Consider the following 23878-nt stretch of genomic DNA (forward strand, 5'->3'; position numbering starts at 1 on the left):
CTTCCACTAAATTTGCTTACTTTTCCAGCCGTCAAGGCTTCATTATTTCCTCAGCCAGTTCCAAAGGTACACACATAATAACAAGTTCATCCAATAGCCATTCAGCAAACTCCAAGTAGTACTAGTACCAGTCAAACTAGGGAAAAGTTTGGAAATGAAAGTTAAGTTCAAAACCAGAAAAACAGTTTTGACGTCATTTTGCGGTAATGGTACCAAAGGCACTACGATTGTCGGATGAAGGTACAAGATACACCGTTTCGAAGCTAAGAGATAGGGCTACAATATTGAAGAAGGTCACTCAATCCAGTTTCGAGTGTAACCAGGTCAAAAATGCAAGATACTACACCAGAATCACAAAAACAGCTTCACAGAACGCATTCTAGCGGAAACATCATAACTCAGGCTCTCCAAGTCCAAATCCAGAAATTCCAAAACCAGCTGAAAGCTAAGAAATAGGGCTAAATTTCATCAGAAGGCCTCAACATCCAATTTGGAAGCAATTCCAGCCAAAACAACCAATTACAGTCGCAAATCCCAATTTCGGGTAAACCAGAACAGCAATAGTAATTTCGACTTTTCTCACTCTACGCTACTCCGATTGACCTGAAATTTTGTAGGCACCTCTAAAATGTCATTCCCTACAACTTTCATGTTTTAAGTAAAGGCCAATTCGGCCTCTATCTAGGACCTAAAAATTCGGACAGAATGTTCATCACAAAACCCTCACTTTTCAATTTTTGGTCCAAAACAGAAATTGGTTGCAATTAATCACTTTTTCCACCTCCTAGAGTCATTAAATATCATTTCCAATCATCATATATAACCACACAACCATGTTCATATTAAAACAGAAAAAATCCCCAAAAATTATAAAACTTCATCAAGTCCACCACAACTCAAGATATAATCCATCAAACCATCTCTTTAACCATCACAAGTCACTAATTAAACATGATTGAGAAGAAAAGAGAGGTTCCTTAGCTACTCACCTTACCAACTCAAGAAAGGAAGCAATTTAGCACCTTGGTCTTCCAAACCACTTCACAACCAACCTTAATACCACTAAATTAAGAGGTTTTATGGAGGAAATCCAAGTTTAATCGGTTAAATTGTTTGATTGGAGCAAGAAATGAAGAAGTAAGATGAAAGCTTTCCTTTCTTTTCTCCTTGTGAAGCTCAGCCAAGGTGATGAAGAATGAAGGTAATTTTGGATCAATTTGGTACTTATTTGGTAAAGGTAGTAAGATGGTCAAATGTCAAAGTCCAACCTTCAATAACAAGATGACACCTGTCACCCTTTAAGCTTGAGATTATCTTCTTGTCTCTCCAAGACAAATATCTTAACACATTGTAAAATAATATCACTCAATACAAAATTCCTACAAGTTGTCAAAAATATAATGCATTTACCGCACTAGCGGGTCCCACGTCCAAAATACGTTCTTAATTTCTCAAAAACTAACCGATACTAGAAAAATCATTTTAAAACTATTTTTGCCCATAAACTTTATCTGGGGAATTTTTCTAATCAAGAAAATGTAGAAAAGGCGGGCGTTAAAAAAATAAACCCTAAAAAATTAGAAAATTTCAGGGTTCTCAAACTCATTTTTTTCGGGCGTCACACATTTTACAAACTTAATTCCACAGAAAATCACAAAAGCCGGCAACTCTTGTGGTTCCTGAGAAGACTTATAAACTACCCAAAGCCCCCCTAAAACTTTTGATGTGGGATAGCAACTTAAGCAGGCGAGTTGCTGCTAAAACTTAAAGAGACCTCACTCAACCCGTTACTGACTGTTATAGGAGCCTTCACTTGCAATCAAAGATACAAATGCTTTTGCCTTTCTTTTGACAATGTTTAGAGTAGTTATGTATTCCGTGAATATAATAACAAAGCGGCTGACTTTCGAGCTGAACATTTAGAGGATGTTGGCAGCGTATTTTTGCAAAGCAGTTACCCCTAAGAACTCGTTCAGATTATGGAGGATGATAGGAGTGAAAAATGTATATTTGCATGTATATTTGCTTGGTTGCCGGTGTAACGACACCAACACGTCGAGGGTTTGGATGGAGCTATACCAGCTTGGACCCGATGTGATCTCTGCCCAATTTAAATTGATCAGAATATTTTTCTTTTAAAAGTTTTAGTAGACACCTCCAACTTGATGCGTTCCCAATTCAGCCGTTTATTATACCGCAGTTCTAAACTGTGCGCTAAATGTGTATTAGTCACTAATTCATTATCATTTTTTTAAAAAAAATTCCCTCAATTTATTAGCACGTTTGAGTGCACATCAATCACTTTTTTTTTTTAACTTCAAAATTTCATGTTATTAAATATGCATTAATGGCAAAAAACAGGCACAAATCATGCAACAGAATAAGAGATCTAAAGATTTATAAATACACCAAATCACTAAGCTGCTAATTGTGGATAACAAATTACAAAACTTAAAAGGGCTGAATTTATTCTCGAAATTTGATATTTGCAAAGGTTTCCTTCCCTGTAAATTCAGTGGTTTGCTTTGCAACAGTACAGAGTCATATTTCCCTCAAAAAATTTAGTGCATCATCTATTCATTATCCCATCCCTCTCCATCTTCCCTTCCCCCAACCATTTGTCTTTTTCTGTGTAAGAAATCTTAGGTTCAAGTAATAACAATATAGCTGCCACTCATCTTAACTCTTTTCAAACAACTGCTACTTGTGTTCTCTGAATAATTCACTGTTTCAACTTGTCCATATTGATGGAAAGGTTGGAATACCCCTAAGTGATAAAAAAAAGTACTTTATATTATAAAATACTTTTTTTAGAACGTTGTTGTTGAATAGTAAAATTTATTACAAAAGAGGCCATAATTTAACGCAAAGTTGAGGTCTCACGACCTAGAGGTTCTATGTTCAAATCTCCCTTCATATTTCTCGCTTCTTAAATCCCACTTTTTTCATGCTGAAAAAAAAATTTAAAAGAAAGGATAAGATTGGGGAAAAAAAAAGTATAATTCACTATTTCTTTTCTGAATACAGAGGAAAAGGAGGATTGGGTGCTGAAACTATCAGGAATGAGATTCAAATCATGACAAATAACTTGGGAAGCAGCAATAGCATGGCCTTCAAGAACACAAAGGGCAAATGCCCTTAAGATAACAAGATCAGTATACTTCAACTACTTAACAATTACTATCAAAAGAAAGCTTTAATAAAAACAGATGTTATATCGATTATAAAGTAACCACTATGTGTCATTTCATCAACAAATTTAACTAATCTTCCATATTTCATTAAAATATTAGGTTCAATCACAATGCTAGTCCTCTCTTACATCTTTTTATTCCTTGTTTCTTCTCACCTCATCCCTCTTTATATGGTCAAACCAGGCCTTCAATATCAGCAACATCTCATTGGCTGCAGATCATTACCGTATCAAAGACTATCCTGAATAAGCACCGGCACTTTGATCCTCAAATTCTTCACTTAAATAGCTCCATCTAACGAAGATTCTAAGGATTAGCAAACCGCTATCTGAGATCAGGAACAGAAAATGCCGTACTTCAGATGAGTTAAAGAGGGTTATCAGAGCAGTAAACAGGTCCATATATTTGCCCCCACTCTATAATCTTCTCTCAAAAAGATGAATGTCAGAGTAGCTAATTCAATTCTGACCTTGTCTTAGTTTCAGCTCCTAGCAAGGCTTTGAATCTCCAAGATCATGCACCAGTTCCAAGCCTTCTGCTCATCTACTTAAAAAATTGAAGATGTAAAATCCCACTTCTTGTGACATGATCAAAACACAGAAAATTCCTAGAAGTTCCCCGCGTCTTTCCTTCTTCCAGGATTCACTGTCTACTTTATGACGAGACGACATTGTTGCCCTTTCCTAGAAGTATCACACCCAGGTTACATGTACATATATACATACATATACCGATAGATAAAGAGATCAGTTCTTACTTTCTGACCTGCTTCAAGAATTTTTACCGAGCTTCAGAGGCAAATCTCCTTTCATCTATTCAAGGTCAGCAGCATTTACTTTAATTTTCCATCAGCTGGAAATGGGATGATTTTGGTGAGGACAAAGAAAAATGTGCCCATTAGCAGCAATAACACCCTGTTAAAACAAGAAAAACATATTGATCATAGTCTTATTGAACGCACAAATTTGAAGAGCAAGATACAGTGTCATAGTTCCATTTATTTTGATGCCTCAGTCACTTGGGACATTTATCAATTTTACTTTATCAAAATTAATACAAAGTACTTTATCAAATCCAAAGGACTTCAGATAACAAGTAGCACATGAAGTACTAAGTTTGATTTGAGACCAGGCAGGAGCTGCTAAACCATCATGAAGTTTTGCTCGAGGCTTTTGTAGCAAACAGGACAATGCAGTAGTAATGTCAAACACACAAAACACACCACCCCCCCCCAAAAAAAACAAAAACACACAAAAAAAAAAAGAAAACAAAACCTTCCTTCCTCCCCTCTATAAACCACAGATACGCTTGTTACTCAATTATCTTATCTAAGGCCACCTACAATCAGCAACCTCCTTATGCACTGCAAGATTCAGAAACACTTGAGAAGTTTAAAAGTAGTTAGAAAGGAGAATTCTAACTAGACATGGTGCTCAGAGGTTCTAATCCCAGTGCACTGTCCTTTCCAATGTGCCCCCATGTTAGACCTCTAAATGAACAGCTTCACAATGTCTCTCAATGTCATAACCTAATAAAATTTACAAGTTTTCTTTAACTGAAGTTCTTTTGACAAGTTACCTCAGGCCTCTGTAACAAAAAGCAAATCCTGAGCAGGAAAAGAAATGTCTCCCTGCAGAAAATCAGGAAAAGAAAGATAAATTACATGATACATCAGAACGAGCGACAAAAATAAGTGAACCACTCATTTATAACTGAAACCTAACATGATATTAAGGACGAAACTCAAGAAAGCCTTACCCCAACTAGCAACAGTAAAATGCACTGATCATGAGGACAATTCTTGTCCTTGTATTTCTAATGGAGTTCAGAGTAAGTACATGAAGAACATGAAATTCAGTTCAAAACAGTAAAAATATATATAGAGCTGAAAGGAGAAACTATAATTCAAAAATATTGAAGCCTGAAGTTCCAAGAATTAGGTATGGTTTGAATGGCAATCACATTTAGATTTCAAGTATGATTCTCATTAAATAAACTATTTTAGACACATTGTGATACTAGGTAATCAACTATTCTGTGTATGCCAACATTTGTACCTTCATTCTCAGTCCCACGTGCCCACCTTGCTTCTAAAGTCTTAAAGCAGCTATTAAATATCACTCCACAATTGTAGATTAATTTTCACTGAACTGTTCTGCTCCAGAAAATAAGATCTCGATTAGTTCTTCTTAAACTGCAGGATTAGTTCAATTTTTCTGAAGCCAAAATTGATAAACCCATGTGCAATTTCTGTTGTTTACTAGAAGTTTTTTTCCTCCAAATATAGGCTGTGTCCTGATATGAGCTTTTTCTTCTTTCCAGTATGCTGGTATCTAGTATTTACACAGTTTGCCATAGAAGGCACCATTCACATTGATAACCACAACTTGATAAGGCTTCTTATTCCTTTTCACAAAAGGAAAAACTTTCAATTAAAGGTACCACTAATTTTGTTTTACCACTTTTCTGAGTCTCTCTCTCTCACATGTCTACAACCTACAACTCAAATCAGATCTTAGCAGAAAAGATGGAAAAGAGCGATTTGTATCATTACCGAAGAATATCAACTGCAGAAATTGAATTCAAATTTGCAGTTAATTGTCCTTAACTTGTGAGATGGAATACAACAAGAAGTGAATTTTAACACGATTTTCCAGCGGTTTTGAAAAATTTAAACTATCAGGCTTTTCCTCATTTCCTGATAGCAGAAAAATTTTGAAGGGTAGCGTACAACAAATGAAATATTTGTTCCAAGGAAGTAAATAAGAACTCACAAGCTCAAAAATGGTTCTACAACTTATCAATACTTTGCTGTCCTCCATGGAGAGCTTCTTAGTATGTGCTACACACATAGCCTTGTTCGCTCAGTGAGATCAAATCCTTTACGATACATCACTTCCATAATTTTTCTAGCCTCTGCAATCTGACCAAATTTCAGAAGACCACGCACTACTATATCGTAACTCCATCGATTTGGCTCATGCCCCTTTTTGCGTAACTGGTTAAGGTATTCATAGGCAAGATTTATCTGGCTTAAGCTTATCCTTCTCAACAACATATTGTATGTATACAAGTCAAGAGGAAAGCATTGTCGGATCAGTTCTTCCATAGCATTAATGTCTTGGTCCCCTCCAATAGAATCAGAACAGGCATCAATTAGCTTGCCAATTGCCATACTATGAGTTGTCAAATTTTGCAGATTTCGTGAATTATACCAAGCATTGAAGAGTTCACGAGAGCTACAAGAATGTAAAAGTAGTACATTCCCTATAAATGATGACATTGGGCGACCAATTTTTGGCAAATCATCAATAACTTCTAAAGCCGCATAATACTCTTTACGAGCACAAAGCAACTTTACAAGTTCTTCATAGCATTCAATACTTGGTCTCAATTGGTTTCCCCTCATCTCCCAGAAGATCTCCAGGGCATAGTCTGGCCTACAGGCTCTGCAAAGACCAACAATCATCGTGTGCCATAACTTTTTCCCAATCTTCCTTCTCTTCAACAAATCTCGGAAGAAATTTAAAGCATCAGAGATCTTGTCACTTTTTAGATAACTTTGCAACATTAATAAGTCAGACCTCATATTTGGTGTAATACCACTTCTCTCCATCATTTTATAAACATGTCTAGCCAAATGATATTTTCCAGCATGCCCAGCTCCATCAATGAAGGAATTGTAAAAATTGCAGGTAGGTTCATAGCGAGAGAGTTGCATTTCGAACAATCTGAAGAACTGCTTCTCTGGATCATCCATCTGACATAAATGGCAAATAACGGCTCTAAATAATTTCCTGTTTGGCATGTGACCCTTTTCTTGCATCTCTATTAGTAGATTAGCAGCAATATCCCCCCTACCAGACTGGTAAAAGCCTCTAATCAAGTTAAAATAAGTGATCCTGCTAGGTACCCTGTTTAATCTGTTGAGCTGCCCATGTAACAAGTAACCATCCTCCAATTTGTTGGACCTACACAAAGCGGATATGAACTTGTCATAGATCGATTCGCTAAGCACAAAATTCTTCTCAAGAGCAACAAGAACCAACTCCATCATCTTATTAAGCTTCTTCTCTCTGCAGAGAGCATCAGTAATGATAGAAAAAGTCTTTTTACCAGGGAAATAACCTTGTTCAATTGCATCTTTTAGTACCTGATAGGCCTCATCAATAGTCACATCCTCAAAGAGACTGTTGACAAGATAGTTGTAAGCCATGCTATTCACGGAAAGACCAAACTCTGCCCTCGAATCATACAACCCCATTGCAACATCCAACATCCCTGCCTTACAAAAAAAACACAATGTAGCATTCATAGTAAACCCGTCAGGTATTATGTTCTGCTCTTTCATCTCTATCAATAAGTCAAACACCTCCTCCAGTCTATTCTGCCTCAACAGTCTAGACACCAAACTGTTGTACCGAAATATATCCGGGACATACTCATGAGTTTCCATCTTAGCCTTCAACTCCAATGCCCCATCTAACTTCCCAGCTTGAACAAGGTCCCTAATCCACACACCATAGGCAGGCTGCAATGGAACACTACCCAATTTTTTCAGCTCCTCCACCAACATACCAGCCCTCTCAAACTCTTTATTCTTACACAAAGCATCCACAAATGTGGCCACAAGAATCCCATTTAACGCTACCTTCCCATTCACATCCTCCGTCATCAACTGCCTTAAATACTTCTCGGCCCTATCCAAATCCTTCTGCTTGCAAAAGCTCTTCACCAATATGGAATGCGTGATACCATTCACATATCCACGAAGTCTGATTTGATCGGCAACCACATCCTTTACTTTCTTATGAGTTGGAGAGAAATAATGGAGGGATTGGATTTACGATAGCAGTAATCATGGTGGCGGAAGGAGGAAGGGGTGGCGGGGCCTGGCCACGATTATGGATTTGGTTTTGAAAATAGTGGCGGCCACATTGTAGAAAGCGGCTTCTTGAAACGGCGGAGGGGACTGGGAAGCTCCAGCTCGATGGGGACGACGCTGGGGGCAAAGTTGTAAATCCAGTTCTACATCATTAAACTCTTTTCTTCTTGATTTGAGTTTTGCCTCCCAATTTCAGCCTAAACTTGGCTCTGCTATATGGAACTCTTTTCTGCTTGATTTGAGTTTGACCTTGAAATTTCAGCTTTGCTTAATCAGATACTAGCACTTGAGGCACACCCTAATGTCTGTGCAATTAATAGTTCGCTGGTAATTGTGGGGAAGTTTTTTTCATTGAATTGGGATGAATTTATTTACCCTTGTCATTTAGGATAAATTTGAATATTTAAAAGGTAACTCTGTGTGTTTACACCACACAATAATACTCTAACTTTATTAGATGATATTAAAAACATATCCTGTAGTACCATTAAAAAAATTAGCTTGATTTTGAGCTTATTCTCGTGAGTGGAATAATCAAGTATTAGAGTTTGATAAAACTACTATATGGTACATTAGCCTAAACTTTTTTTTTTTTTTAAACGTAGATTAGCCTAAAGTAGACTATAGTCTAGCTGATGGTTGAGAATGATTTTTTTTTCTTTTTATTTCATTAGGATATTTCATTATATTATTTAATGAGTTGAAGTTAGGGGGTTAGGATTTTTAATTCACACCTTACATCATGTATATTTTAAATCATCATCGTGTTGTTTACTGTGCATATTTTCAATCATCATCGTGTTGTTTACGATGCGCATTAAGTATAACCTACTCTCAATTGAGAAAGCTCTTTTACTTAAAGTTTGTTTTCAAATGCTGTGTTTCATTTCACCTTAACTTTCATCTTAACTTTAACCCTTCAAGATCATCTCTTCATACTAGGAATAAGAAGCCAATAGTTTGAATTTGTGAGCTCAACGAGACAGACAATCTACTTACTATGCGAATGGTTTAGTGACATAAATTCCAACGATTTAAGCAGCAACCACACTTTCTCTGACATTTTATTAAAAAGTTCCCATATTATTAAGGCTTATAGCATTCAACTTGATAAAGGCCAGATTAACTTTTACATTCTCTCACACTTTCCTTCATTCCCTTAAATGGGAGGGAATTCTTGTTGTCTTGCTACGAGTAATAACAAACAGTAGTAAAATAAAAATGGAGAAGGAAGAGTTTTGTGGTAATGAACCGACCCTTTTGAATCCAGTAACAATACATTTTTTCTGTAAGGTTGGTTGAAAAATGAGAAATAATTTCTGACTGAACATCCCATATTTTTAAATAACCCCAAAAAAGCTTCAAGCAAAAAAAATAGATTTGCAAGCAACCGAGGCACAAAAGGCACAGAAATGGAGGGCACTGAGGGTGCTCACCTCGGCCACCCCGCGTGTCCGAGGTGAAGTCACCTCGTCCCTCATCGGAGCCCATCCCTGTCTTGAGCACAACCCCAGAGCCCGGCTTCATCCCTAATCCACCGTGTAGGTGACCTCGGCACATCCACCTCGGCCGCACACTGATGATGTCAACCTGCCTGACATCTTCCAGGACCAGCACTTTATCTGAAAAGCACGGGAGGCACTTGATGGCACCTGCACCATATCCTCCGTCATCACTCCCAGGCGGCTACAGTGTCAGAGTCAGACTCCCCGACAGGAGACAGAGCCGTAATGTCAGAGTGGGTCCCACTAACATAAGTCCAGAGTCTCGCCTCTACTCTTCTATAAATACCTCCCTCACACTTCCACCAAGTAAGCGGACACTGTTCATTAACTCATTCTCATTATTCTCGTTCTCATACTAACTTGATCGTCGGAGTGATACCAGGGGAGAAGCCCCGCCACTCACTTCGGACGAGGAGGTTCACTTCGGACACAGGAGTTCACCTCACTTCATCTCAGAGAGGACTGATCCAGGTCGGTCTAGTTACCAACCAAAAATCACCTCCTCAATTGGCGCCGTCTGTGGGAACGAGACTACTGTTACTAAAATGAGATCCACGCGCTCCAGAAGTGGTCGAGTTCCCTCAACTGGGGCTGGGCAGACCTCGGGAGCCCAGCAAGATCGCATCTCTGAAGAGCAAGGGTCCCCGAGGACCCAGCCTGACAACGAGGAGGCCATCGCCCACACAACCCTACCATTTTTGAGGAGCTAGGAAGGTACCTCAAAAGACAGGGGAAAGAAAAGGCCGAATCTTCCAAGAGGAGGCCGACGAAGTCCCCTGAGGCACCTTCAGATGAAGACTCCGATGAGGGGCGTCTCTCTCGGAGTACCTCCAGGCGTGCCTCCTCCAAGGCGACCTCTAAAATTGCCTCCATCTCCCGAGCGTTTTCTCGAGGACTCCTAGGGAAACGGGCCGAGGACCCACCTCGGCGCCCCGGGGGCCTAGCTTCGGACTACATGAGGGCCCCGCCCTTTACGGATGACATCAATGGGGAAAGGGTGCCCCCGAACTTCAAGCTTCCAAACTTGCACACCTATGACGGCCGAGGTGACCCCGAGGATCACCTCCGCGCCTTCATCTCCGCATTCCGACTCTACTGCGTCCCCGACGCCGTGATTTGTCGGGCTTTCCCCATTTTCCTACATGGGACTGCCCGGAAGTGGTTCTGGAGTTTGGAACCAGGGAGCATTTCCTCCCTGGATGAGCTGATAGACCGGTTCATCCACCGCTTCGTGTCGTCTCGACCAATCACGAAGACTTCAGCTTATCTCTTGAACCTTCAACAGGGTCAGGGCGAGTCTCTTCGCTCGTATGCTCAGAGGTTCAACGAGGAGAATGTGCAAATACCTGATCAGAACGAGCAGGTAACTCTCGCGGCCTTTACCAACGGGTTGGTGGCCGGACTCTTCAACACCGAAATCCATCGGGATTACCCTCGTACACTTCACGAACTCTGGGAAAGAGTGGACCAGGGAATCCGAAGTGAAGATGTGAATCGCATGAAGCGAGAAGCCCAAGCCTCTCGTACGGGACAAGATGCCCGGAGAAGGAAAGACATCGGCCGAGGTGAACCCGGCCCAAGTGGCACTTCAAACCCACCACGGGACCGCCGGAGTGTCTTTGACCGGATCGTGAAAGGAAGATCTTCCACCTCGGACGCTGAGCTAACACCGCTCAATTCCAGCCGATCTCATGTCTTGGCTGTGATGAGGCAGAACCACCTCGGCCGAACACCTCCTGAGATCCCTGGAAGAAGAGATAGGAGGAACTCCAGCCTCTACTGTGCCTACCATCGAGATGTTGGGCACGAGACCGAAGACTGCAACGATCTGAAACGAGAGATCGAAAATCTAATTCGGCAAGGACACTTGAAACAATTTGTCCGCAAAGATGGAAGCTTCGGACGAAGTGCCTCCCACCGGGAGAGCCGAGGTCCTCGCCGAGAAGACAGGCGGGACACCAAGTTCAACTGCCGAGGTCCTGAGGACCAGAAAGGGGACCAAAGGCCTCCACGCGACGGGTCACCAGGCTATGGTCCAAACATTGCCGGGGTGATCAACACCATCTCAGGTGGTCCCACGGGAGGAGACAGCCAGAGCTCCCGAAAGCGGACCTACCGCCAAGCCGGCATGGATGTGGCCGAGCCGAGCTCGAGGCTGTCCGAGGTCATAACTTATGGTCCCCGCGACCCTGTCCCCGCTGCCTCCAGCAATCACGAGGCCCTCGTGATTGAGGTCCTCACAAACAATTATATAGTCAAGAAGGTCTACGTTGACCCCGGAAGCTCGGTAGACGTCCTGTACTACCGAACTTTCGAGAGTTTGAAGCTAACCCGGGAACAACTCACTCCGGTCAGAACTCCCCTTGTCGGCTTCGGGGGACACGTCGTCCACCCGGAAGGCATGGTGAATTTAATGGTGACTATCGGGCGTCATCCCCGTTGCCGAACTGTGCCTGTCAGCTTTGCGGTGGTCAAAGCGGACTCTCCTTACAACATGCTGATAGGCCGGCCCACGCTCAATGCCTTGAGAGCCGTATATTCTACCTACCACCTAAGCTTCAAATTTCCAACACCAGAGGGGGTGGCTGAGGTGAGCAGTGACGTGGGCGCCGCCCGAGAATGCTACCTCGCCACCATCCAAGCCGCAGTCGGACCTCAGCCCCCGCCGAGGTCAGAAGAAAAGAGGCCGGCTGTCCTCTCCATAGACTGCATCGACCCTCACAAGGCAGGAGAGCCCAGCAGGCTTGAGCCAGGGGATGAAGTGGAACAAGTGGTCTTGGATGAAGCCAAGCCTGACCGAGTGGTCCAAGTAGGGGCCGGACTCCCTTCACCCCTGAAAGAAGAAGTGATCTCCCTGATCAAGGACCACCGAGACATCTTTGCGTGGTCCGCAGATGAAGTGGTCGGAGTGCCACCCGAGCTTATGACTCACCAACTTAACGTTAACCCACAGGCCCGACCTGTGCGGCAGAAGCGAAGACACTTCGGCCCCGAACGCAGCAAGGCCATATCGGACGAGGTCGACAAGCTCTTGCCGGCCAAGATGATCCACGAAGTCCAATATCCGACTTGGTTGTCCAACCCAGTCATGGTCAGAAAGGACACCGGCGGATGGAGAATGTGTGTAGACTACACCGACCTCAACAAGGCCTGTCCCAAAGACTGCTATCCCCTCCCGAGGATAGACACCCTCGTCGACTCGGCGATGGGGTACGAGATCCTGTGCTTCCTAGATGCCTTCAAAGGGTATCATCAAATAGGAATGAGTGAAGAGGACCAAGAGAAGACGGCGTTCTACACCGATCGAGGTGTTTATTGCTACACCACCATGCCGTTTGGGCTGAAGAACGCCGGGGCGACCTACCAAAGGCTGATCAACCGGCTCTTCAAGAATCAGATCGGCCGTAATGTGGAGGCTTACGTGGATGACATCCTCGTCAAAAGTCTCGCCACTTCATCCTTCCTGTTAGACTTGAGGGAAGTCTTCGGGGTCCTGCGAGACTCGAGGATGAAGCTGAATCCCAAGAAGTGCGTCTTCGGCGTCACCTCGGGAAAATTCTTGGGGTATCTGGTTTCCCATCGGGGGATCGAGGCCAACCCCGACAAAGTCAAGGCCATCCAAGATATGTCCCCACCTCGGAACCTCCGAGAAGTCCAAAGACTGAATGGACGCCTGGCCGCACTGAACCGCTTTTTGTCTCAATCTGCTGAGAAGGCCCTGCCCTTCTTTAAAGTGCTGAAGAAGTCTGATCAGTTCGCCTGGACTGAGGAGTGTCAGTCTGCCTTCGACCAGCTGAAGCAGTACTTGCACCACCTGCCCACTCTCGCTTCACCTCGGCCCGAGGAGAAGCTCTACCTCTACCTCTCTGCAGCCGACGAGGCTGTCAGCGCTGTGCTCATCCGAGATGAGGGCACCCAAGTGCCGATCTACTACGTCAGCCGCGCTCTTCGCGGGCCGGAGACTCGATACACTCAGGTGGAGAAACTGGTGCTGGGACTAGTCCATGCCGCTCGGCGGTTGAAGCCCTATTTCTTAGCCCATCCTATCTCGGTCAGGACTGACCAGCCCGTTCGGCAAATATTGGTGCGACCCGAAGCTTCTGGTCGCCTCACCAAGTGGGCTGTCGAATTGGGAGAATATGACTTGTCCTACGAGCCACGCACCGCCATAAAAGCTCAAGCTTTGGCTGACTTCCTTGCCGAGCTCACCTTCACGGAAGGTCCGGAGTCCACCTCAGCCTTAGCCGAGGTGTCCTCCTCACCCCAGTGGACATTGTATGTCGATGGATCCTCCAACGGAGAAGGCAGCGGAGCCGGACTTCTCCTGGAAGGACCTCAGGGAGAGGTGTGCTCCTACGCCCTCCGCTTTGGCTTCCCAGCCACCAATAATGAAGCCGAGTACGAGGCCTTAATTGCTGGACTCCAGTTGGCCCGAAGGCTCGGCGCCCAGCAAGTCCACGTCCGCAGTGACTCCCAACTTGTTGTGCGCCAAGTTCTTGGTGAATACGAGGCTAAGGATGAGACCATGCAAAGGTACCTCTCCAAAGTTCACCAACTCACCGCATACTTCAAGTCATTCGAAATCCAAAGAATCCCCCGGTCCCAGAATAAGCGAGCCGACGCCCTATCCCGGCTGGCCTCCACTTCATTCTCGGACCTCAACAAGACGGTCTTAGTGGAAGTTCTGAATGAACCAGGATATGTGGAAGAGGTGGCCTGCCCCGTCCACTCCGAAGATAATTGGATGACCCCGATCATCCTCTTCCTGAGTCAGGGAACCCTTCCCGAAGACCGAGCCGAGGCAAGGAAGATACAACGCAAGGCTGCTCGACACGCTCTCCGCGATGGAGAATTGTACAAACGCTCTTACCTCGGCCCCTGGCTGAGGTGTGTCACTCCCGAGGCCGGACGTCATATCCTCCACGAGATCCACGAAGGCCTGTGCGGAGCTCATGTCGGCCACAGGATGTTAGCCAAGAAGACTATGCTCCTTGGATACTTCTGGCCATCACTTCGGCAAGACGCCCAGGACCTCGTTCTCGGCTGTCCTTCCTGCCAAGTCCACGCACCCGAGCATCACCAGCCCTCAAATTTCATGGTCCCCATCACTTCACCTTGGCCATTCGAGCAATGGGGGACAGATATCATAGGTCCTTTCCCTAAAGCGGTCGGGGGCTATACCTTCCTGGTGACGGCTGTGGACTACTTCACTAAGTGGGTCGAGGCCGAGCCACTTCGCACCATCTCGGGGCTGGCCATTCAGAAATTCTTTTGGAAATGCATTGTCTGCCGCTTCGGCATACCTCAGATCATCATCTCGGACAATGGGAGACAATTTGCCGAGAACCCATTCAAGACCTGGTGCGAGAACCTCGGCATCAAACAACACTTCACTTCGGTAGGCCACCCCCAGGCCAATGGTCAAGCAGAAAACTTCAACCGGACTCTCCTGCATGGCCTCAAGACCCGACTACACCGAGTTGGGTCATCTTGGGTGGAGGAACTCCCCAGTGTCTTGTGGTCGTATCGGACCACGCCGAGGTCAGCGACTCAAGAGACCCCATTCTCCCTGACCTACGGAGCCGAGGCTGTCATCCCGGCTGAGATCCTTACCCCCAGCCCTCGGCTGGCAGCCTATGCCGCCGAGGTGAACGACGAAGAGAGGCTGCTGGACCTCGACCTCGTCGAAGAACGAAGGGACCTCGCCTCCGCCCGGATAGCTTCTTATAAGAACACACTGGCACACTATTACAATGCCCGGGTCAGACATCGTAGATTCCGCCCTGGAGACTTGGTTCTCAGGAAAAACTCAGTCAGCCGAGCTGAGCCTCAAGGAAAACTGTGCCCAAAATGGGAAGGCCCCTACCGAGTTGTGGAATCTGACCCTAAGGGGTATTGTAAACTGAGTTACCGAGATGGCTCATTAGTGCCGAGGTCTTGGCACGCCGAGAACCTTAGGTTGTATTATGCTTGAAGTTGTGACTTCATTCAGTTGTTTCATCCAATTATCTTGTCAAGTTATGACTTCAGCTATTTAGTTATTTTTCAACGATATGATGCCCAGCATCTTTTATTAAAAAATAAGGGGGACAAACAAGGGATGAAGTCAAAGCAAGAAACAAAAAGCGCTGAGATAAGAGGAAACAGACTTTCATTTAACAGAAGTATTACAAAAATTACAAGGCCGAGGTCGGAGTGCTACTAAACACTTCACCTCGGCCACCCCCTTGAAGCCTACAAGCCTAAACCCCCGTATCGGCTGCATCCCCGGTCTTGGCTCCCTCCTGGGCATCCATCTCTTCGGCCTCCTTTCCGCCGGGGTGAACTTCATCTCCAGGCTCTTTGCCGACGTCCCCTCCGGCTTCGTCTCCCCCGGCATCCTCTCCAGTTTCTTCCTCTTCAACCCCCTCGAACACTTCGTCGATTTCGGACAGCCATTTGTTGAACTCGGCCTGGACCTCGGCCAGGTCCCTTCCAGCCTGGAGGCCCTCAGCCATCCGGTCGCACAACTCCTTGGAGTCCTCGTTGTAACTGGTATGATTTTTCAGAGACTCCAAGGCTTCGGGAGCGAGATGAGCTGCAGCCTCGTCTATGGCTGATGTGAAGCCAAACATGAAGTTCGGCGTGAGCAGTTGGCCGAGATCCCTGGTGAAGGCCTCAGACCTCCGGAATTCGTCCACCGCCGAGGCTCCAGCACTGTCAAGGGCTTGCTGGTGGGACTTCTTCGCCTCGTCCCCCCTCTTCTGCTCTTCTTCGAGAGCCGATCTGAGACTGTTGACAGTAGCCACGGCCTCCTCATCCTTCACCTCGGCCTCCTTAAGCCGCCTTTCAAGCTCGGCCTTCTCAGACTCGGACACCGCCAGTTGTTTCTCCAACTTGGAGATCTGATTCTGTAGCTTGCCGGTGTCCTGCTCATCGACCAGAGCACAATATCGGTGTGCCATCTCGGCCGCGAAGGCTGAGGTGGAAGCCGTGGTCACCATCAGACTTTGAACCAGCTCGGCCGGGCTCAGCTTCTTCATGAACTCCAAATCCCTTGGCAGAATGGAGTGCATTATTAGCTCTTGAGCGACCCGAGGGTGTTGGCACCTGTCGTTGACCGAAATCTTCCAGTTCGGACACCAATGATTGCCGGAGTGCGTCTTCTCGTCTCCGGAAAACACTGGGGGGCTATGGAAACGATTCCATAGCGAGGTCCCCGACACCGGATTAACCGGAGGCTTCAGCTGCTTGCCTCGGCCAGAAGGAGGTGTGACTATTTTAACAACTCCAAGGGGAACTCCCTCTGGCGCAGACGAGGTGGACCCAGTAGCCGTAGTGGCCGAGCTGCTCTGGCCAGCCTTGGTGGAAGTGCCTTTGGGCGCTGAAGTCTTAGCGGCTGGTCCTTGTGACTTCTTCTTTGGCGGAGGCGCCGACGTCTCGTCCGAACTTTTCCTCTTCTGCCTCTTGGCCACTTCGGACGAGCCGGAGACGACGAGGTCAGACAGTTTAGTCACTGCACAAGGAATAAATATTATCATATGCCTTAGCCGAAATGAAAAGAAAAGCCATGAAAGAAAATTACAAGGTTTCTCAAGTTTAATGGAAAAGAAGGGAGTCTTGGTAGTGTTGATCACGGCTCGACTTATCCCTCCATCTACGAGCACGGCCTCGGGGTAGTCATGGCTGAACAGCCGAAGTCCCGACTTCATCAGCTTCTGGAAGGACTCCTCTTCGGCATCCCCGGCAGAGGGGTCGGCCTTCGCCTTAATTGGCCTCCACCAAAAGCCCCTCGGGAAGTCCACTCCGGACACGAAGAAGTAGTCGCGCTTCCAGTTCTTGATCGAGCTGGGAGCACCGATCACCAACTTCGGGATGGCATTGTTCCTGTTGCCAACATAAAACCATCCCTTGTCCGACGCGTGCGCCTTGAGGGTGTAGCATCGGCGGAAGAGATCGACGGAGGGAGTCACCTCCTGATGTCGGCACAGCATCTCGAACCCCACAATGATGCGGATCGCATTCGGGGTGAGATGGGTGATTCTCACCCGGAAGTGACGAAGTAAATCTCGGAGGAACCTCGACGTAGGCATCCTCAGCCCGGCCTCCAGCTGTTGAACGTAGACGGCCACCATGCCAAAGGGGGGCTCCGCGGCTGTGTCATCCGCCTCGGGCGGCAATACTTCGTACCACGGCCGGAAGGGGTACTTGTCTACCACCCTCATAGCCCTATCTCTTCCTACGCGACTCCTAAACTTCGGCATCTGGCCGAAGTCGATGTCGGCTACGTCCACTGGAGCAACTGGCTCCGGTACACCCTCGTCATGGGGTATCTCGGTCCCGAGCTCGGTATTATACTCCACCTCGGAGCCGCCCTCGCTGATCTCGGACGATTCCAGTTCCGAGGCTATCTCTCCGGCTCTCACCTCGGTCGATCCTTCCTCAGAACTCTGTGCCGACCCCTCCGAGCTGGACGTCGTTGCTTCTTCCTCAGGATCCGCCCTCACCTCGGTCTGGTAGCTCGGGGTCACGGTTTATTTATGGGTTTTAGCCGTCTTGGCCATGAGTGAAAGACGAGATAAGAAAGAAAAGGGATACTTACTATCGTTTACGGAACTGGACGAAGTGGATGACTTCGGCTATGATCTCGGCTGGAAAAACTGACCTCGGCAACACTCGCAAATTTTGCAAGTCACAAGCGAAGAAAGAAAGTGATGGGCCATGCGGTGAAAGGGACCACCTATTTATAGGGGATGGCCAGAATCCGAAGAGGCGGCAAGAATACGAAAAGACGACCACGATCGAATTCGAAACGCCACGCCTCTCTCTCTCCTCATTAATGCCCCGTCCTTTCGACTGACACCTTCTGCACGAAACGTCCCACTACTTCACGACGCGACGGTTATCAGTGACCACGTCCTATCAACTGATTCGCCCACGTGTCACGTCCCCGCATCTCCCGGAGTAGTTTTGGGACCCCGACTCTTCACGACTTCGGCACAAAGAAGCCTCGGTACCTCCCTGGCCCGAAGCCCCGAGGCTTGGGGGGCTTATTGAGGGTGCTCACCTCGGCCACCCCGCGTGTCCGAGGTGAAGTCACCTCGTCCCTCATCGGAGCCCATCCCTGTCTTGAGCACAACCCCAGAGCCCGGCTTCATCCCTAGTCCACCGTGTAGGTGACCTCGGCACATCCACCTCGGCCGCACACTGATGATGTCAACCTGCCTGACATCTTCCAGGACCAGCACTTTATCTGAAAAGCACGGGAGGCACTTGATGGCACCTGCACCATATCCTCCGTCATCACTCCCAGGCGGCTACAGTCTTTGTAAAATGTAGTATCATAAATAGGGAATGACAGTACTAAAGGGGCAGCAGAACTGTCATCATAAAATGCAAATGCAGATACAACCCGAGCAAGCATATACCTTGAATTGAACTGCCACTCCTATTTTCATTAAGCATCTTTCGCTCACGCACGGCCAGGTAAGGTTTGTTCATTGAACAGGAAGGCAAATTAGTTGCATTTTTCCAGAAAGCAGGCTTAAAATCAAGGGAGAGTCGTTGGAGAGTTTTTGCAGCACACAAACATCTTTGAATTCCGCAGTCTGTGGGAAAAATGGGAACCCTCTGAAGAAAGAAAGGCAAACTTCAACAATTTTGATCTTACAGATTTCCTGAATATTTTTTTTAAAATAGCGTTCGGCACCCTGCTTTGTACAAAAGAACTTTGGAACGTCGAATACTTACAAATAAAAAGGTGGATACCTAGTTAGTGCAGTTCTGAACTATAAATTTATACTTATCCGCCTCTTATGCCATTCTGCTCATGTTCTTCAACCTTTACTTTCGCTCTTCTTTGTTGTCATTGGATGAAACTGATGTGTGGTGGAAGCCTGGAAGGTTTCCTGAATTTTAATCACACCCCTTTCTACAGGTTCGATTGCCTGGTTTATGGTCAAGACGACATCCTTGACAACCTGCTTGTAGAGTGAAAATAGAATCAAGATTTTAACAGAGAAAGAAATGGTTGTTGCATGATTTGTTTAGAATTGGAAATGGACAAGTGTAAAGATTCTCGCCTTTTGACCTCCTTCAACAACAATATCCTGGACACCTTCTTTTACACTTCTTCCAGTAGCCTCTACCTCGGTTTCTGTCTTTTCAAGAATAGTTGGTTTTACTTCACTGTCTTCTTCTATCTTCACCACTGCTTCTGTTTTCTGGGAGGTAATTTTCCCGTGCTCAGAAGCCGGAATAAAATGATAAGGCTTGGCTGAGAAAACGAACATGTGAGAGACAGCTGCAATTGCCATCTGCTAAAATGAGAAATCAAGAATGTCAATAAAGAAAGCAACAGAGAAAGTCTTTTTGCGTATTTATACAGGGACAGAATGAAAAAGAGCTGACAAGTTTTATATGATTGATAAACTTTCACTTAGCATGTTAATAAATGAAAAAAAAAAAAACCCAGATGGGAAAAACGAATAAAAGGAAGAAGTTTAAAAAATCTGACAGCTAAAAATATGCCAATCTTCTGTAACCCAAGACAATGAGGTTTCTCTAGGTATATGTTACAAAAATGGCCAAATAAATAATAAATGTTGACTCCACTTGCTTTCAAACACTTATAGTTAGAAACACTAGAAAGTCCAATCAATACCTATATTTAGGAAAATATCATAAAACTAAATTAAAAGTCGGATCAAAGATATAAATTCGCTTTCCCTGACAAATATTCCAGGAGTACTTAGAAGACAATGGCCATATCTATGTGACAGAGCAGGTGCAGCAATGCTTAGTACCACAAACTTCACCCTTTCTTCTTTAATAGCGTATGCACCTGACATTATTGAGCATGCAGTGTGGCCAAACATCATTTCGACACAACATATGAATGGTATGTTTTCTACCAATCTGCTATCTCATTCCATAGCATCCATACACAAATATCGCTTTCTGGAGTCTGCTATAGGTCTTCAGACATTTTAGGTGTTTTCCCAAACGTTCAGAAATAACAAATATCAAAAGAGAAGTTGCAATTGCTTAACTTGCTTTTATACAGTTGCAATTGCAATTGGTTCCTAGAAGAAAATTGCTTTTATACAAAGTGAAGCGACGACTTACTTACTTCTATGCAGATCAAAAAATCTTGCAGCCCAGTCTGAAACTTTCCCTCCCTTGGCAGAAAACCGAAAGAGCACAACAATGCAATACCTACTCCTTGCCACCATGTAGCAAAAACAATTGCCTTGAAGCTAATGAATTTTGCAAGGGGTTTTATTGCCTAAAGTCCTTGATGAGTTACATTATAGAACTGAACAAGGCAATACAATGCCCACATCTGACTGAAGTTAAAAACCACTGCAAAATATGGGTACCTGCAGAAGCATTGAGTGACTATCCCAAAACCACTGCATTGAAGTGACTATCTGAACTCACTGCATAAACTATTGAGCTAATGAATCACCATTCTCTTAAGCAACCTAAACTTGAAGAAAGCACTAAAAATACTGATATTAAGGATACTGTCAGCAGAAGTTTTTGAAGATTCTGACAATATAGCAAGTAATGATGTTTCAGGTCCAGGAATCACATTTTTTTGTGCTCTAGAACTTAATAAAACAATATAAAATAGAGATGGGCGAACTTTCTGTTATGCAAATGAAAATTCTCACCATTAAACGATACGTACCCATAGTACCACTTAAACTCCCCGTCACCGTACACTCCAAAGAGCTCAAGGATAAGAGCTAAAAATGCACAAACAGTCTTCAAAATCATCTGCAAACTATGCGAGGATGTTAGATTTACAATGACAAGAATCAACACAGTCAGGAGATTTATTCTTTTTGACTTACATATTGTACTAGACCACTAGACCAAATTTTTCTGTTATAAGAAGGTCCTTCCCAAGCACACAAGGCTGGAAGATGATATTGCAAATTCTTCTTCCTTTTGACTCAGGATTCTCCTCGCCTTCTAGTAATGGCTCTTTCATTTGTCTTGATTCATCTTCCAGCAGTTCTATGACTTTCCGTTCACCACCTGCCAGAGGTTATAGAGAAAGTAATTTGTCAGAGTGGCTTTTCAGAGATAAACTTTAGAGAAGATGAATCTTTTTAGTGCGTACATTGTCAAAAACTTCACAAAAGGTGCATAATATAGAAAGCTGAGTATTAGAGAAACTTAATATGTTGACATATTTCTTGACTGCACAGAAAATTAATGTGGGATTTTATCTTGGCAATTCCAAAATAGATAAAAAAAAAAAAAAAAAGAAAGTCTTCATACCATAAGACTAAATTCTTGATGTCTAGATCAGGAAGCTAGAAAGACAGAATGCAATCATCTGCACCATTCTTCATGCTTAATTTTGAAAAAGCTAAAAATTTCTCTTACCAAGGCATGCAATCAAGTAACTCCCAAAAGAATAAAGTGCAAATGCTTCATAGCAGTTTCTTAGGATGTCACATGCCAGGGAGAAACTTGGATTCCACAGTGATAAAATCTAGAAAAGATAGGAGAGAATAAATTCATAAACTGGACAATAAAATGAAATTTACTTCTCAACATAAGCCCCGTTATGTCATGATTTTCAGTTATAATAGGTGACACTTCACCAAGCAAATGGAAGGTAGTAAAGTGATTCTTTAACTTTGGACTTGGATAGATCAAGAGCAGCAAAATGTCACTAAAAAGGCTATATGGCTTAAAATTTGAACAAAGATCTGACTAAGTAACAAGTGCAGAACAGAAGCAACGCTCCAAGGTAGAGAGATCCTTACTGACTCTGTTGCATAAACAGGAACCATGAATAAAACAGCTACAATCCACTTTTGCTCCTACAAGGAAAAAGAAAATATAGATTTTACGAGGACAATGGCTACTCCGGAACATCAATTCTAGTCTTTTCTTCACTCAGATTGCACTCTCTTTGCTCTTTAGCCAACAAGGCATTAGTCCTGTGGATATTCTTGACTATAATAAGAGGTGGAAGAGAAACAGTCAGACAAATAACAGGATGTGAATCAAAGCATTCCGTGGAAAATGCTGCATAAGTAGTAGTACTAGTTGTTATAGAAGCATGAGCCAACTTCTCGGAGAACTAACCGCTGGATTGGTATAAGATCTAAGATGTTGGAGAATCAAGAGAATGGAGAGCACTACAGCCAGCAAACCAAAGCATCATGGTGGCTGGATGGTGGAGATAACTGAATGAGCTTTGAGAGAGTGACATGTACACTACAACTCTGCCAAATGTATCTCTTTGCTGTCAACTTTCTAAAACTTGTTTTGAGGCCTGGATTCATTTTGAAATCCGCCATACATGTAGAATTTTAAAAAAAATCCACAAACGGAAAACACAGTGAGAAATGTTAATTGCATGATGACATGAAATTATCAGAAGTACCAATGACTATGAGCATCCCTGACCACTGACTAGGTCCTAATCCAACAACAAAGCTATGCATGCATCTGCCATCTATCCGGGTTCTCAAAATTTTACTATCAAGATTTTAGGCGACTTCCAACTACTGCAGAAAATGAGAAACGTTTTATGATCATCCATTCATTCAACTTTCCCCACAGATGGACTCCTCATATTCACTGTGGTCAATGAAAAGAAATTGTTAACAACACACACCACAAAATTGGGGAGGGAAAAAGAAAGAAAAGAGAAGAACTAGATCATAAAAAATAAGCATACAGGGCATTACTAGAATAAAGATTGCCAGTACAACAAATGAATGCATGCAATTTGACCGATCTATCAAAAATCTGACCTCTGTAACTTTTCCCGTTAATTTTCCTTGCAGCAATTATGCTTGAGAATGTGTCATCAGATTACAATCTTCATCAGGTGATGTAATCTCGTGTCTGGTATCTCCAAGTTCAGGACAATGCAACCAGTTACGAGGTTTTTTCATTTTTAGTCATCTGTTTTTTAAATTTTAGGCTTTGATTAAAATTTGACACTTTTTTTTTTTTGGGGGGTCAGAAAATTTGACACCTTTCGGCTGTTGAGTATGCTACCATGTCAGTTGGAAACTTGACACGTTTAGCCGTTTTGGAGTTCGGCCCATCATTTCAATTGGGGTATGGGCCTAGTTCGGGCCTCTTTCTATTTTTCTGAATTTGCCATTTCAAATGCTAAATCTACACTCTTTCTTTTTTTTTTTTTCAACAAACGCTAAATCTACACTCTTTCACCGTGAAAGAATTCGGGCTTACAGCAACTGTTGACGCGAGTACTGCAAGTCATTATTGAAAGGAAGGTGTTAATTTTGGACGTTAGGGTTCCAACTTAGCTG

General features: G+C 44.2%; 2 protein-coding genes across 2 annotated transcripts; both read right to left on the reverse strand.

The window, feature by feature from the left end:
- Positions 1 to 3195: 3195 nt before the first annotated feature.
- On the reverse strand, positions 3196 to 10260 carry LOC140008620 (pentatricopeptide repeat-containing protein At1g71210, mitochondrial-like). The gene is made up of 6 exons (XM_072053446.1): positions 10084 to 10260; positions 9516 to 9765; positions 5969 to 7997; positions 4773 to 4824; positions 3960 to 4108; positions 3196 to 3877 (listed from the first exon to the last, which is right to left on the reverse strand). Exons 1-3 carry the CDS (start codon positions 10258 to 10260, stop codon positions 6037 to 6039), a joined length of 2388 nt encoding a protein of 795 aa, XP_071909547.1. The 3' UTR covers positions 3196 to 3877; positions 3960 to 4108; positions 4773 to 4824; positions 5969 to 6036.
- Positions 10261 to 17013: 6753 nt separating this feature from the next.
- LOC113692912 (protein LAZ1 homolog 2) lies at positions 17014 to 23605 on the reverse strand. Its single transcript, XM_027211519.2, is given in 12 exon segments — positions 17014 to 17079; positions 18992 to 19193; positions 19332 to 19543; positions 19646 to 19879; positions 20695 to 20944; positions 21259 to 21354; positions 21434 to 21611; positions 21966 to 22074; positions 22352 to 22408; positions 22677 to 22749; positions 22751 to 23174; positions 23351 to 23605. Coding segments are annotated over 9 exon segments (1194 nt in total). The 5' UTR covers positions 22804 to 23174; positions 23351 to 23605; the 3' UTR covers positions 17014 to 17079; positions 18992 to 19193; positions 19332 to 19399.
- Between the last annotated feature and the right edge of the window lie 273 nt (positions 23606 to 23878).

This window comes from Coffea arabica, chromosome 6c (genome assembly GCF_036785885.1).
Source record: "Coffea arabica cultivar ET-39 chromosome 6c, Coffea Arabica ET-39 HiFi, whole genome shotgun sequence".
In the NCBI taxonomy this organism is placed as follows: domain Eukaryota; kingdom Viridiplantae; phylum Streptophyta; class Magnoliopsida; order Gentianales; family Rubiaceae; genus Coffea; species Coffea arabica.

Bases quoted from the DNA above. Each gene is read 5' to 3' on its own strand.
- LOC140008620 (XM_072053446.1), bottom strand. From the start codon at position 10,260: ATGGCCTCCTCGTTGTCAGGCTGGGTCCTCGGGGACCCTTGCTCTTCA. The intron at 9,766-10,083 runs GTGATTTTTGGT...CTGACACTGTAG, and splicing joins AGACGGCGCCAATTGAGGAG to CCGCCTGGGAGTGATGACGG. The intron at 7,998-9,515 runs GTGAGCACCCTC...CTCATAAGAAAG, and splicing joins GGACACGCGGGGTGGCCGAG to TAAAGGATGTGGTTGCCGAT.